This window comes from Lissotriton vulgaris, chromosome 7, assembly GCF_964263255.1.
Source record: "Lissotriton vulgaris chromosome 7, aLisVul1.2, whole genome shotgun sequence".
In the NCBI taxonomy this organism is placed as follows: domain Eukaryota; kingdom Metazoa; phylum Chordata; class Amphibia; order Caudata; family Salamandridae; genus Lissotriton; species Lissotriton vulgaris.
Window position 1 is genome coordinate 827,449,311 of NC_141695.1, and position 16,115 is coordinate 827,465,425.

Below are 16,115 nucleotides of genomic sequence, written 5' to 3' on the forward strand. Positions count from 1 at the left end.
GCCATCCCAAATAAGTTGTCGCTGTAGACTCTCGACCTCACGGAAATAGCGAGCTGGAACAGGGTCAAAGAAGTTTTGCAGGGCGTAAAGGAATCGGGGGAGCGACATCATTTTAAAGAGTGCCGCCCGGCCCAATGGAGATAAAGGCAGTTCGCGCCAACGTCGAACGTCCTGCTTCAACCTACGAAGCGGAGCATACAAGTTTCGTTCGTAGCGGACCGAGGAAGACATGGATACATAAATCCCCAAGTACTTGAAGCCATCGGCCGCTACCAGAATGGGGAACCTACGGGGTAAAGGCGGCAACGAGCCAGCTATAACGTAGACACAGGACTTGGTCCAGTTAATGAGAAGTCCCGAATTCTTACCGAAAGATGTGAGAACGTCGAAGAGAACGTTGAGCGACTTCTGAGGGGAAGTGAGATAAAGGAGAATATCGTCCGCATATAAGGAAACACGATCCTCAAGGTCTGGGGACCATCGGATCCCTTTAATAGAGGGTTCCCACCGGAGCCACGCGGCAAGGGGCTCGAGCGCCAATGCGAATAGGAGCGGGGAGAGCGGACAGCCCTGACGTGTGCCACGGCCTAAGGGGAAGGGATCCGAGCATCTACCATTCACAGCGACCTGAGCAAGTGGCCGTTCGTAAAGAAGTTTGACCCATGCGATGAAATTAGGGCCAAAGCCAAATTTAGCGAGGGCCGCCCACAGATAGGGCCATTCGATAGTGTCAAATGCCATCGTGGCATCGAGGGACGCAACCACCGCCGGCTCGGCGAGGATTGGAGCTCTCGCGAGAACGCTGTGAAGCCTACGCAGATTGAGGGCAGTATTCCTATGGGGGATGAAACCGGATTGATCCGGGTGGATCAAGTCGCAAATCACCTTAAGCAACCGATTGGCCAGTACCTTAGCAAGGATTTTGGGTTCCGCATTGAGTAGGGAAATAGGGCGGTACGAGGCGCAGCGGTCACGAGGTTTGCCGTCCTTATAAATGACGACAATGGTAGCGAGGCGCTGCTCAAGGGGGAGGCAACCAGCCTCAACCGCCTCGAGAAACATTTGACGCAGGTGTGCGGCCATCTTGTCGGGACAAAGTTTGTAAAGTTCAATGGGGAGTCCATTAGGGCCCATCGCCTTTCCCGAGCGAAGGGATCGGATTGCGAGGGCAATCTCATCGACAGTAAAAGGGGCCTCCAGGGCAAGGCAGTCCTCCTCCGATACAGTGGGCAGGGCGATGTCCCGCAGCAGCAGCCTGGAATCGGCCTCATCTCGATCGCTGACAGGCGTATAAACTGTTCGGAAGTGGTCAACAAAGCAATCCACAATTTCACTCGGATCAGAGACACTCTCACCAGATTCACGAACAATGGAAGGAACAACACGACTCGCACGTTCAGTCTTATCCAGCCACGCAAGAAGCTTGCTAGCCTTGTCACCCACATCATACAGTCGGCCCAGTTGATTCGCCCGCATCAATTTGGCAGCATCCGTGACACAGGCTCTATAGTCCGCCTGCTTCAATTCCAAAGCGTGCAGCAAGGCAGGCGTGTCATTCCCACCCAGCTCACTTTCAAGCGCAGTGATTTCGGTTTCAAGAGCCACAACAGCCTCCCTCTTGACCCTACGCTCTGCGGCAATGAATGATAGGGCGGAGCCCCTAATAACCGTCTTGAAAGCCTCCCAAAGAACAGTAGGGGAAGTGACCGAGCCCACATTCTCAGAAAAGTAGCAATCTACTGCCTTAACCAACTCTGAGCGGAGCCTGGGGTTACGGAAGTGCCAGGGAGGAATCGGGGGGACCCTGTTACCAAGTAAACCGCCTACAGAAATCGTAAGCAGCAAGGGGGAGTGGTCCGAGATACCACGAGGAAGATGTCGTATCTCTCGAACTGTGGACAGAGTGGAGGCCAGCATAAGAAAATAATCAATACGGGAGAGGCTACCATGCGCACCAGAGTGGAAAGTGTATTGCTGGAGTGTGGGGTGTAGTGAGCGCCAGACATCCACCAAGCCAAAAGTATCAGCCATCTCACTGAGCCACATCTGGGACTGCAACAACACCCTAGGGGGAAGTCGATCACATTCACCGGACATTACAGAATTAAAGTCCCCACCAAGGATTAACAATCCGTCCGGAAGCCCAAGGAGAGTCCTGCCAAGATCAGCATAAGTGGTAGCCTGCAGTCCCGGAGGAATATAGACAACAACAAACACAATCTGTTTACCCTCCCACCTCCCAGACACAGCAGCATACCGCCCACGGTCATCAAGGACAACCTCGTCAATAGCAAGAGCAAGGGAAGACTTTACCATGATACCCACCCCCCGAGATCCTGAAGTGAAGCCAGCGTGTGCAACCAGGCGATAACCCCGGCGGTCTAAGGCTTTGCAAGCATTTCCAATCAAATGGGTCTCCTGAAGGAATACAATATCTGGGGTGTGGCGCCTCAAGAATTGCAGTACAATGCCCCGCTTAATCCTATCACCCAAACCATTTACGTTCCAAGAAAGAACCCGCATTTCACCCCCCCCCATTGCGGCACAGACATTCCACCCCCACCCACCAGCAAAGCCCACAGTTCAAAGTCATTGCAAAATGTGAAGTACCATGAAAACCAAGACAGAACAAACGAAACAAAACCCAACCAAGTCCCCAGAAACCAACCCCAAAACCGAAACCCATCACAACACCCCCCTCCCTGCACCCCTGCTGACTAAAAAGCCACCCCCAACTGCAGTGTGCCTGTCGCCCCATATTATCTACACAAAGAACCCCCCGAGGAGGAAGGGAGAAATCACCCGTTCCCGCACCGTCACGGGCGATAACATGAAGCACAAAGTTAAGTTACACAGTATATGGCATAGTCTCAATCAGAACCTCAGGGGCCCCAATTACTCCTGGGCCGTTGCACCACCTTCCGCGCCACCGGGGCCTCCGTTTCCAAAGTCATCCGCCGGCAGCGAGTCCAACCAGTCAGCAGCACGTTCAGGCCGATCAAAAAAGTAGGCACGCTCTCGAAATTCGACCCGTAGTCGGGCCGGAAACAGCATGGCGTATTTCAGTCCCCGATCCCTCAAGCGACGCTTGACTCCAAGGAAACTTGATCTTTGCCTCTGCACTTGGGGAGTGAAATCGGGATATATGGAGACAGAGTTATTGTCATATTTTAAAGGGCCGTGCTTGCGGGCGGCCTGAAGGATAGCGTCTCTGTCCCGGTAGTGAAAAAGCCTCGCAATAATAGGCCTCGGTGGGTTTCCTGGCTTCACTTGTCCTCCTGGAAAACGATAGGCGCGCTCCACGGCAAAGAACTTACTGAGTCCTGCTGGTGCTAGTTGAGCGACAATTAGTTCCTCGACCAACAGGTCGGTCGATACAGCACCATCGCATTCCGGCACTCCGACGAGGCGTATGTTGTTCCGCCTGGCCCTGTTGTCATAGTCCTCCATCCGTTTGACCAGCAGATCATGCGAGGCACGCAGATTACCAATCTCGGATTGCGCCTCAGCCATGTCCGTCACCAGACTCGATGCTTTAAGATCCAGAGCCTTCACCCGCTCGTTCGTTTTGGCTAAGTCGGCCCGAATAAGAGTTACATCCACCGCCACCGTGTCTATCTTGGACACGACGGCTTCGAATTGCTGACTCATATCGGCCTTTAGTCCAGTGATGGCAGCCAAAAGATCATGGAGCGATACCTCTGACGAAGATGGCATGTCCGTTTGAAGTCCTTCAGCACCAACGCCTGTGGCCCCGGGGGAGCCTCTCGGCTGTGTGTAGCGTTCGATCATGTTGGACTGGATCGATCCCCCCGGGACGCAGCCTTCCGGCGTTTTTCGGCCTCCGCTTTAGTCGCCATCACACTTCCAGTGTTGGCCGGAGAAACAGGAGAAGTGGCGAAAAGGAGGAATAGTCTCGAAACTCCAACGTGCCAGTGAAATGGGAGTATCGCGACCTCCGTGCCAGTCCTACGGAGGAGAATGTTGGCTGTGAAGGCAACAGGCGCAGGCAGAGTAGGAGGAGACAAGAACAAAGAGATGGAAACCGAAAGTGAAAGCAGCACACCTCCGGTGGGCCAGATGCCAGTCAGCCGTTGTTGTTCAATTACAGGTCGGCCTCAGTGGGTAGCCGAGTCCCCGGTCGCGCCCGCGGGCAGGCCAAAAAGTTGCAGATGTCAGAAAAATGGTCCCCGAGGTCCGATTTCGACCAAAATAGGAACGTTGGCATCAGTGAAGATAGCGCTACAAAAGCCCGTCAAACTGACCAGGATAGGTGAAGGATAAATAAAGAAGGACGGCGCGGGTCTCGGGAGCTCTCTGCTCACGCGACCATCTTGGATGCCCGCGTAGCTCCTCCTCCCCAGAAATGTGTTATTAATGCTTCGAAGGATTCTATTCATGCGTTACTGTGCCAGTCTGTGATACTAATTTGCCACATTTATCCTCATTTATCGGACGGGCTCAAAGTAGCTTGTGGTGGGAACTTCCCTTTTCTCCGTTCACAGCTGTTAGGTGGGGGGCTCGGGGTGTGTTGCAAGATTAAGAAGGAACTTGAACTTTAATGATCGTGAACCTAGCATACAGTGAGGTGGGGACCTAGAAGGGGTGCGAGGCCTCGCAGAGAAGTGGAGCTGGGAGAAGCTTGGGTCAGAGCTGCTCTCTGCTTCTGCTTAAGCTGAGAGAAAATGGCAGTGCTCAGGCCAATGTAACTGAGGCCTATAACACTCAAGCAGCAGGGCCTACGCAGGGGTCATGCTGAGTAAGTGATGAGTGTCCCTGAATATCTATATAGTAAAATGTTCCCCCTCCATCAGCAGTAAGTAGCACAAAAGCAGTTGCAGTAATTTATGGGGCTCAAGAGGGTGCTGCAGAGATTATAGAACAATCGGGATTGTTGACAAAGTTGTTGGGCTCCATGGATTGCATTGATTATGGGTGTCTTTAGTGATGGTGCTAGGATTATGAACATAACTAGATGGAGGTGGGTGGGCAGTTTTTTTGTTTTGTTATTGTGATGTCCTATATCGGTTTGTACAGGCCGCAGCCGTGGAGCCGTCATCTCTGAATACTACAACCGTACAATGCAGCTGCGCCGCAGAAAGAGCCGTCCATCGATACATGACCTGGGGCGTTCAGCTCGACCCAGCATTCGTCACTACAACTTGGAGACCGATATTGACCTGGAAGAGGAGGCCGGTGAGTGTGCTCCATTTTGATGACATGGCCTCACATGCTTACACAGGTGTACTGGTCTGTTAGTGGAGTGTGTTAGTTGTGATATATGTGCTGTAGTCAGTTGCCCAATGTGTATTTATATATTAATTCAGGTATTAATGTGTGTACATAACATGGGGAGTGTGGCATCCATACTTCAGTATGAGAATTGGGATACAAGTGTGCATTCTTTAGTTATAGACTAGATCGTGAATCTGGTTCCAAGGAAAGGGGCAGGACCACTGAGTGTATGCATACTAATAGCGGGAGAAGCTTGTGTATGTGTTTGCGTCATCAGTTTATTTGGGAGCAAATCTAATCTCAAGCCACCATGTAAACATTCTTTCCTCCCACCCCAGAGAAGCGCAACCTTCTGGTGATGGAGCTGCAGAGCCTGTCGGCGGGACAGAGGGACCGTATGCTTCAGAGTATGCCTCTGAGCCTGGCAGTGAAGCGGGAGCTAAGGTAGGTACAAACCTCAGTGTGATGTGCTCTGCAGTAATGCTGTGCTACCGCCTTCCCAAGAGCTTCACAGTGAAGGGAGAGTTTCTACTGTCTTATTAACCAGACACTAAGGATGACATATCGAAGCTGGTTCCTTTGCAAGCGCAGTTTCTGTAAGAGTCGGCTTTGATAAGGGTCTGCCCACGAGATCCCTGCTTTACTTTACCAGTGTAGTAGTCTTGCTGGAGGATCTAAGATTCTGTCCATTTAAAATTGCACTCTGTTAAAAAAAAAAGTATTCCTAAATTATGAAGCTAGTGAATTAATTACCAAAGTAGACTTACCATATATGCAGTGATTTAAGGAAAGTGCATAGTTCTTAAACAACATCTATACCGGTATGAAATGGGTTAGCATTAGCTTTCCTATCACAGGAAGAATTTTGCACGCACCTGGATGAAATAACACTTCAAACTTTCATATGCAGTGTCCTGTGCTCTCTTGTAGACCTTGACAATCCCCCCTGCCTCTCAGATTTCACACCTGTGGCCTTGTACCTGGGACTGTGAGTTCAGGGTCCCTGATAGCCATCACCCTTGAACTCAACCTGTGCCCTTCAGCTTTCTGGTACCTGTGATTTCTTACAGGGCTTTGACCTAGAACCTGCCCCTGTAAACCTTGGAGCCAGAAATGATGCAACCCTGAAGTTTACCTTCCCTATAAATCCCTACACCTGTGCTCCTGAGAGAGGCCCTCTCCCTGTGACTATCTAAGGGCATAGCCCTCTACCCCTTTGATTCTCAGGGGTGTTTCTTCCTCTGTCAGATTGAAAGCCCAGTAACCCCTCATCAATGTCGTCAGCGGATGTTGTCCACGTGGTGGCCTTGCTCACTGAACAAGTCCTGTGCAGAGAATCCTGTGTGGAGACACTGTCTTTATACATGGGAAACAGGGGCTGGGATGGGACTTTAGTATGCAGGTGTCCTGCAAGACACATCTTTGGAAACATTTTTCCTTTAGAGATGCCCTAATCAGAAATTCTTAACTACAACTAAATGGCCCAGAACCAGCAGGTGGCAGTTGTGAACTAGCCTGGAGAGGCCCCAACGACTTAATACACCCCACTCCATCCAACAATTGCCATATTCAGGTAATGGCCAGTCTGTTGCTGCCTGTCACCTTTTTCCCCATGGGCGGTTGATTCATGGATGCTCTCAGCTTATTCCAGTTTCTATCCTTTTTAGGCAAGTAGAGATTGGTGGTTCTAAGAAGAGGGGCCGCGCAGCCTGCTGCAGGCGGGTCAAGTATGACATCATCATGGTAAGAAGCAAACCTCCGCCCTGGCGAAACCTTATTTCTGCAAACAACACAACCTGCAGCTTTAGGCACGAGAAGCCCAATATATGAAATCCAGCCCTAGGCACACCTGTTGAAGAGATGAACTCCCCCCTCTTTATACCCCCCCCCCCATACCATGGGAATAGATGGACTACTCTATGCAGCCCTTTACTGATCCCCCTACACACAGTTGTAAATACCATGTGGCAAGCCATCCCTGTAGTTAGAACCTGATCCTTCTCTTTGGTGTCTGCCTTTCCTGCCATATGGCCAGATTTGGACTACCTTCCCCATTGACCTTATTCCTTCACCCACCCACATCTCATGTAGGTCTCTACTTCCAATTGACATTTCCCTGTGGGAGGAGCTGGGCTCTTTCTCTGTAAACCTGTATGCATGCACCGATATGTACCCCTCACTTGAAGTGTGACAGATAGAAGTGGAAGGAAGCGTGGATGAAACTGAGGGCCCTGGGTGAGGAGCTTTGTAACAGGTGAGAATAGGAAATGAATGAGGTCAGCATGTGTAGTCTGGTCAAATTTGAGATCATGCATGAGAGATGGATGGCAGAGTGGTACATATGAACCTGCCTGGGCTCCGTGGTGAGAGTTGAAACTTTTAATGAGTATGTATGACAGTGAGGGGTGAACTTCCTTCGGTCAATTGGACCAGGGTCGCTCTGTGACTTACGGGAAGTAGGAAGGTGTGGGGAATGAAGAAGGAAGGTGTGGGGGATACTGACTTGACTTTTCTAAGGATGATCGCAAATGGCAGCTGGGTAGGAGCTAAAGGGGCACTGGTGCTGGCGGTCAGGGGGCAAGATGCTTGTGAAGGTTATATGTGTAGTCTACGGGCTTAGTAAAAGTTTGGACTGCTCTTCGAATGAAGACCATAGATTGTTTGCAACAAGATGTGTTGGGTTCCGGGGGGCGTGTTAGTAGAGTTGGTTAGGATCTAGTCTAACTTTGGCTTTCTCTTCTCTCAGAGTGCCCGGAGTGCCTGGATTGGAATGATCTCCTTTGCTCATTCCCTGCTGCCCTGGTATTACTCCTTGAAGCAGATCAGTGGCCGCTTTGGCTCCAGCGTCCTCTCCTACTTCCTCTTCCTTAAGACTCTGCTCTTGTTCAACATATTCCTCTTCCTCATCTGCCTGGTCTTCATTGTAGTCCCACAGGCAGTGCACCCTCCAAGCACCCCAAACAGCAGGGACTTTGCTGGGCTGGAACTCCTGACAGGGGCGGTGAGTACTTTGGATCTTTGCCTCTTGTGTCATCATGACTACCTAGATTGTTTTGTATCCAATTCTTGAACGTGCTCACATACCGCTCCTTCACCGCAGGGCTATTTCACGCACACCTTGATGTACTATGGCTATTACAGCAACTTTACCTTTAATGAAGCGTGTGTCCTCCAACCCAACAGCAGCAACTGCGAGAAAAACAGCCAACTCCTCTACAACATGCCTCTCGCATACGCCTTCACTATCGGAGTATCGTTCTTCATCACCTGCATCATCCTAGTGTACAGGTAAAAACACCACAAAGCACAGAGGGGACCAGAAACATGCACACACACACCAATAAAACAAAACTCTGACTACATATTTAAACTGTCTCAGATATGGCCTCTTCCCCTAAACCCAAGCCAGACCTCCTACCGAAGTTCTGTAATATTTAGTGATCAACCTAAAACTGAACACTCTCTTAGGAGGAAGTCTGCCATCTGTTGCAACTAATATTTTAACTTTTTATGGCAATTGAAATTATACATGTTTGGAAAAAATGAGAATTAATCCAACACCACCACTTTATCGGGAAAACCCCTGCATAACCAAATGTGGAATTAAAGAAAACTGCTTTGTGTCAACATGCTTGGCTGACAGGAAAGGAGGAGCTAAAAAGAACCTCTGTTGAAAATATTAGAGACCTATCTCAATCTCAAATGATAGGAACAAACAAAAATAGAATAGGTACCCTTTTTCCGTTTGCTGTCTCTGAGAAAAGACTATCTGGCAAATGCATCAAGCCATGCTTTTGCGAGTCCTTAATTGCGATTTTTAAGGGATCCTAATTAAGGACTCGCAAAAACTTATGCATGTAGAAATCGCTTAAAAAATAGCGATTTCTCAACATTCCTTAATTGCGACTCGCTAATTGCGACTCGCAATTAAGGAATACCTCCCCATTCATTCCTATCGACCTAGAGGCCCATAGGAATGAATGGGAAGACATTCTCAATTTGCGATTCTCAATTAGAGAATCGCAAATTGAGAATAAAATTTCAAGGGTGCCAGGGTGAGAAAAGGACACCCTGTTGCACCCCTGAAATCTTCATATGAGAACATCTTGCACACACACATGCCCCAAGGGCATGTGTGTTTATAAAATGGAACTTTGAAAAATGCACTTAAGTGCATTTTTCAAAGTATTTTAAAAATTACCATGAAGTTCAACTTCATGGTAATTTGCACCCCCTATTAGGGAAATTGCTAATTTTTTTACTTTAATGCATTGCGTTTAAGGAATCTCAGTTTGCGATTCCTTAAATGCAATCGCAATTTAAGTAATCGCAATTTAGAGATTACTTAAATTGCGATTTTTGCATTTGGGATGATGCATCCCAAATGCAAAAATACCGGTCGCAAAGGGCCAGATTTTGAGAATCTGCCCGTTTGCAACCGGATTTTCTTTTGATGCATGTGCCTTAAAATTCTCCCAGGATTTGTTTGTTTCCAGGTCTGTTCTATTCAGAAAGAAAAGCAACACGCAAAATTTATTAAAATATACATTTTTTTTTAAATGATCAAAATTAATTTTTTTAAATTCATGTTCCACTTGTTCCATTCATGCTGTATCGCCATTTCTGCCGACCACAAGCAACGTTTTTAGACCAATTACATCCATTTTGTGTGTGATCGAGGTGGACCCAATAGGTTATCTTATGCTGGCCTATAGCTGTGGTGAGAACTATGCGAAAGGTCCTGCTGGACATGTCTCTTGCAGATTCCTGTCTGGCCCTTCAGGCGCGGGTGTAGGCATTTCAGAGCACCTAATACCATTTGGAAAGAGGTTCTAGAGATTGTGGAGTCAGCGCAGTCGCAGCCGCATAGTCTTGCACGCAGCTAAATGGAGGAAAATATACTGCTTTTTAGTGTCATGTGTGAGCTATAGCTATGTGCCTTATTTCACCCTCTTAATTTGAAGCTCCTCTTCTTTCTTCTATGGAAATAAGAACCATTTTACTAGGGACTGTAGTTTGAGTTGCGTGCGTGTGACATTGTATCTTGGCAACAACCTTTGCTTAAAGTAAAGCTTGTCAGATCGACCAAGGAGTATCTTGGAGCATAAAATGTACAAATGGAGACTTGGCCAGCCAAATGCATTGCACCAGTAGCATTCTCCCCAGGATAGTGAGAACAAAAGTCTGAGTTTTATGATAAAAGTGTACTTTCAAAATATAGATTTTAGTAATACCCAGACCATACCTAATGCAATTGTTTTACAACACTGTCCCTTATACACGTCCTCCGGGATGGTACGCACTAATCAAATACAATTACAATTAAAAGCATGCACTTCAGAGCTCAGTTGTCCATTCAGAATCACCCTTTCTAGTATGTATTTGAATATGATACTAAAGTACCCCAACATTTTACTGTCGACTCCCATAAAACGCATCAGTGCTACTGATCCATGGATAAAAAAAACAGATACAAGAAAGTCAGAACAGGAATTCGTAATGTGCCTGCCATGTAAGTGACAGTTTACAGCAGCAATCTGTAATGCATAATACCAGGTGTTTGGGCACTTCTCTGGGTATTTGTTTGTGTCTCTTATACTCCTAAGTTCCTTCCTTTTCAACACTTCACATGTCTAATTCAGAAAACGAATTTAACACCTTGGGAAATGTCGGACTCTTGCTCAAGTTTTGTGGAAAAGGTTGCGTTATTTCGAAACACGCGAAGCTCACAAGAAACAAGAACCTTTGGTTCGGCCGGCACATACTGGTTCTTTACAGTTGTACACTTGACCCTAATCCATCCCCAGGCCTGATATTGCCCTCCTCAACAATCTAGCCTACCTCTTTTGTTTAACATTAAAACCCACAAAATGTGATAAATTAAACATTCCTATTCTTCCACACATTTCAACCCAATTTCTGTTCCGGCCTGCCTGCCTTAGCCCAGGCTTTGTTTCTTGCTCTTTACTCGCCTTCAACACCTCGTAGCGCTCATTTGTATTTCTCTCAGGCAAGCAGGCATCCTGGCAGGAAACCTTGTTTAGGTGTCTGACCACCTTCGGTTTCACAGCACACTCACTAAATGACACTCCAGTTGAAGCATTTTAACTATCGATTAACCGATCGGAAACGGTTGTCTTTTTCCAGAGTTCAGGCAGAAGTGAGGCTGGGGGATGCAGGACTCCACTGCCCCCCTCGGGGTCGCGCCTACCGACAAGTGTCGAATTCTGTGAGCTCCGCTGTCTCTCTGCTGCACTACTTCAGTACTTCGCAGCATGGTTTGCAGCTCACCTGTAGGTCTAGATTTTTACCTTCGACTGTGGTCAGGTCGTACGTAAAATGTCAAACCCGTTTTACGGTATGAAGAAATTCTTTAACTTTCCCTTGAAATGTTTTAAGACTTCAGTTACAATAATAAATAATAAATAATACCAAAAATAATGGTATCTCTTCGACTCCCTACCCTTGCATCCTCAGGAACTGTAGCGCCTAGCAGGTCTTCTTCTTGAGTGTCAGGCACCTTAAGTAAAAATCTGTTGTATTGTAGGTAGAGCTGACCAGCCCTATGGATTTCTTTTCAGCCTCTCGGATAATGTAGCATCTGCATCATTTCTTCCAAAATTGATGCTACTAGCAGCTTCCGTAATCAGTGGGCCTTGCTGGGCTCGTTTTCATGTCCTTTAAGAGTTTTTAAACAGACTATAATGATGTAGAGCTGTACTTTCCCACAGGGAGTTGATGTTTAAAATATGCTTACCCCTTATCTGTCTGTGGCAGAGAAGGGGTTTCCTCTTCTACACTCTGCCGTCTTGCTGATCCTGCTGCAGGCACTCACTCATCTACACTGTGGTCAACACTCACACAGTAATCCATCAATGCACCTTTTGCTCCTCCGGCCTGGTGTTCGCTGTCTAATATTTGTATACTGCTGCAGCCTGATCCTATGCATTTAATGTTTGAACTTCCGACTTACAAGCGTCATATAAAATCTCACTGCTTCCAATTGCCCAGTCACTCACTTGTCTGCCTTTTGCAAACTGCTAGGCCTCAGCATTTATTGTGCTGTTTTACATAGCGCAAATTCGACCTGAAGGTATTGTAGCCCTTTACATGAGTACCACTTGCATTACACAAGCACACGTTTCATTTTTGTAGGCATGGGGAGATTATGTGATTTGCCTAGAAGCTGATGCCGAGACTCGAACATGGTTCCCCAGCTACAAAGTCGCCAGCTCTGGCCATTACGCCACACCCCTTGTCCCGAAGAATGGCATTTCATGCTATTTCCAGTTCCTTCCTAGACCATGTTGTAATGTAGCCTTATATAGCCCACTGCCCCCGGTTCTTAAAGGCCCTGAACCAAAAGATGGCGAATGAGGGAGAGGGCCTTTAACAACCAGTATTCCCCAAGACAGAATGGCTATAAGGCTATTAGAACATTCCATCCACTATGGGTAGAATATCCTGAAATAAAAAGGGAGAAACATAAAGACGGACTTTGGAATGCTGGAGCAAAAGGCTTATTTCAGCCAATATTAGCCCTGAGCCAGTTCATTGTCTTCAATGGAGTTCTCTACATTCCAGTGTTCTAATTTGGGTTAATGCACTGTATTGTTTTCATTTGCAGCATGTCCCGATCGTTTGGGGAGAGTTATCGCTTGGGTGGCACTTCTGGAGACCATGCACTCAAAGTATTCTGCTCTTGGGACTATAAGGTGATCAAGAAGCCTTGTGTACATGTGCAGCAAGAAAATATCCGCATCCATCTGAAGGTAAGGAGCCTGGACGCTAGTCCCCCACTGATATTAGGGTCAACCACACACCTTGGTGACTGGCTGAAATAAGACCTTAGGGACCAAGTCATTAACGTTGCAAATGGAAGAAGGGGCGAACGTGTGAGTGACTCTAACAATGAAGGGCGCAGGACTCCCACTGATGAAGTCATCCCCAGGTCTTTCATTGATGACATCACTAGATAACCCTCAAGTTGATTTGGTGTCAGCAGGCATTGGGTGAGTTAGAGAGCAGCATGGCAGGAAGGAGTCAGCTGGAGCCTCTGGATGTGTTTTTGTTTTGGGTGGTGTTCATTATTTCTGAGCAACACAGTAATCCGATGCCTCCAGGCTTTCTGGGTATAGATCCTTCCTCCGCTCGCGTGCTACCACTTCTGCTACTCCTGCTCCCTCGCCTCTGCCAGATCACTCACTTTTTGGATTAGTAGATGAACCGACATTGCCAAACTGGGGCATCTTTCTAATCAGCCAGGGTTGAGTGTCTCACATTGTGGAAACGGAAGCTGTAGGCTCCCCTCTCCTGACACACTTTGTGATCCACTTTGCTCCTCTAGACATACTTACTCTTAGAACCTAAGTGCACCAGCACCTCCCTCCCTACATGCCACAGTGTGGCTCAGAGGGGCGCCCACCTGGAAAAGATACTGTGCTGCTTGTCGATCTGGGGCCCTGGTGGCATCTAGTCCAGCCCTGCTGAAAAAGGTGTGGATTGTCTTAAAAACTAAAAACGATGAGACACAAACTTAAACTATAAATTATAAAAACTAACTTTCCTTTGAAAAATCGAGCATCAACATCATGAATACTTAGAAAAAGACCCATAAATATTCATTTATTCTATAAATAAATACATCTAATTACATTAAGGTTCAGATAAGGTATCATTCTTTACAAAACCATCTGTTCCAAAATGAATCCACGCCTGCCTCAAATTACTTTAACTTGAAAGCGGACTAAGTAAAATGAACTTATTTTGGCTGTGAGCAGCAACAAAGAAGGAAGATGGCTGCTTCACACAGGATGAAATAGACTTTAGAATGTTAGTTTACAATTCGAAGTCCTTTTTAGGTCGAGCCTGCCAATGCGCCTGCGCATTGAGCTTGCAAGAGATATTGGGGCTTAACCAGAGCTTAACCATCGGGCGATTCTATGCAGTGAAAAGCGCGTGCACATCAAAGCCACCAGCCTCCCTCCCACAGACATCTGAAGCTTCCCCCCAGCGTGCGCTCTGCCTCAGGCATTTCCCCTCCCCTAATTATTCACTGCCCACGGCCTGCCGGCCGTTCTTTCACTTTCACGGCCGCCAGGCCGTGACTCGCGTTTATTGTCATGTCTGTAGATTACTCATACATAAGTTCATTACTGTCACAAAGCATGTCTTTTTACCTTTATTTTGTTAGTTTTTTAATTATACGCTGAGATCGCACAAGAGTACTTTCTTTAATACATGAGAATAATAAATCCACACTACTGACACTCCGCAATCTACTGCATCGCTCAGATTGACTAGCACTAGCACTATCCGGCACAGGTCACAGAAATACAAGTCTTTCTTTCACGTAGTTCAATTTAGTTGAACGCTCCAGAATCACATTCGGGATACGCTTGTCACTTCCGGTTCGTCTACATTCCTTTCCGAGATCACCATCGGGCCATCGACATTTCCAGACACCGTTTACAGGAACGCATTGAACACACCGTTTTCAAGTTCCAAGTAAGTTTTTTTAACTGTCGCACGCCATTATGCTTACAGCATGCCATTATCCGCTCGCGGTAACAGTATCTTTGTCTCTTTCACAGATACAGAAATGTTGTAATTCACGTACACCATACGTGAGTATTTACTCATCTATTTACCCGGTTCCACATTTGTCACCTCGTCACCTTTGATCACTCCGCTTGGCGCGTTTTTTTACCCGTTTGAATGGTATGATTACCGATCATACTTTACCCGGTTCCACATTTGTCACCTCGTCACCTTTGATCACTCCGCTTGGCGTGTTTCTTTACCCACTTGAATGGTATGATTACCGATCATACTTACGCATGACATGATCAATCTTGTGGTTTTATGGTTCCTCAATCCCTCGTTTATACTTGTCGCACCCTACACCCGTATTGCACCATCATTCTTTTCTCTTCGTCTATATCACACAGTCCAATAAATCCAGGATGCACACCAGTACTTGTTTCACTAGTTGTTACACTTTTTTCCGCCACATTTATCGTACAGGAAGTTTATTAACATTGGTTGCACCAGCACTCCATGCGCACGGTTTACCTTTCTTGTCACGTTAAAACGCTTCAGACACACTCGCAGCCCCTGTACCACAGTATTCATATCTGGAGATCTCCACTAATATGTACTTTTGCACTAATTCATTCTATTTGTGTCTCCCACTGATACCTTGTTGTGCCTTTATGCACCCTGTTAGACTCGTTTTTTGTGCCCTTTTGCCGTCTGTTAGACTCGTTTTTCCCTTGTTTTTCTGCCCTTCTGCCCTCTGTTAAGCTCGTTTTTTGTGCTTTTCTGCCCTCTGCATCACCACATCATCACTCAGCGCTACCCCAGCATCACTCTGCACCACCACATTATCACTCAGCACCACCACATTATCACTCAGCACCACAACATTATCACTCAGCACCACAACATTATCACTCAGCACCACCACATTATCACTCAGCACCACCACAGCACCACTCTGCACCACCACAGCATCATTCAGCACCACCACAGCACCACTCCGCACCACCACAGCACCACCACATTATCACTCAGCACCACCACATTATCACTCAGCACCACCACATTATTACTCAGCACCACCACAGCACCACTCAGCACCACCACAGCACCACTCAGCACCACCACAGCACCACTCCGCACCACCATAGCACCACCACAGCATCACTCAGCATAACCACAGCATCACTCAGCGCAACCACAGCATCACTCAGCGCAACCACAGCATCACTCAGCGCAACCACAGCATCACTCAGCGCAACCACAGCATCACTCAGCGCAACCACAGCATCACTCAGCGCAACCACAGCATCACTCAGCGCAACCACAGCATCACTCAG

The 16,115-nt window shown here is 47.4% G+C and overlaps 1 protein-coding gene across 8 annotated transcripts in view; it reads left to right on the forward strand.

Annotated features, from left to right (window-relative positions):
- Positions 1-16,115, forward strand: part of TMC6 (transmembrane channel like 6) — a 225,286-nt gene that overhangs the window by 140,336 nt on the left and 68,835 nt on the right. For all 8 annotated transcript variants that reach the window (XM_086931088.1, XM_086931093.1, XM_086931095.1 and 5 more), the window contains 6 exons: positions 5,038-5,196; positions 5,574-5,679; positions 6,903-6,978; positions 7,982-8,236; positions 8,336-8,523; positions 12,863-13,007. In XM_086931088.1, the coding sequence (XP_086787214.1) occupies positions 5,038-5,196; positions 5,574-5,679; positions 6,903-6,978; positions 7,982-8,236; positions 8,336-8,523; positions 12,863-13,007 (929 nt within the window). The remainder of the gene's footprint in view (positions 1-5,037; positions 5,197-5,573; positions 5,680-6,902; positions 6,979-7,981; positions 8,237-8,335; positions 8,524-12,862; positions 13,008-16,115) is intronic.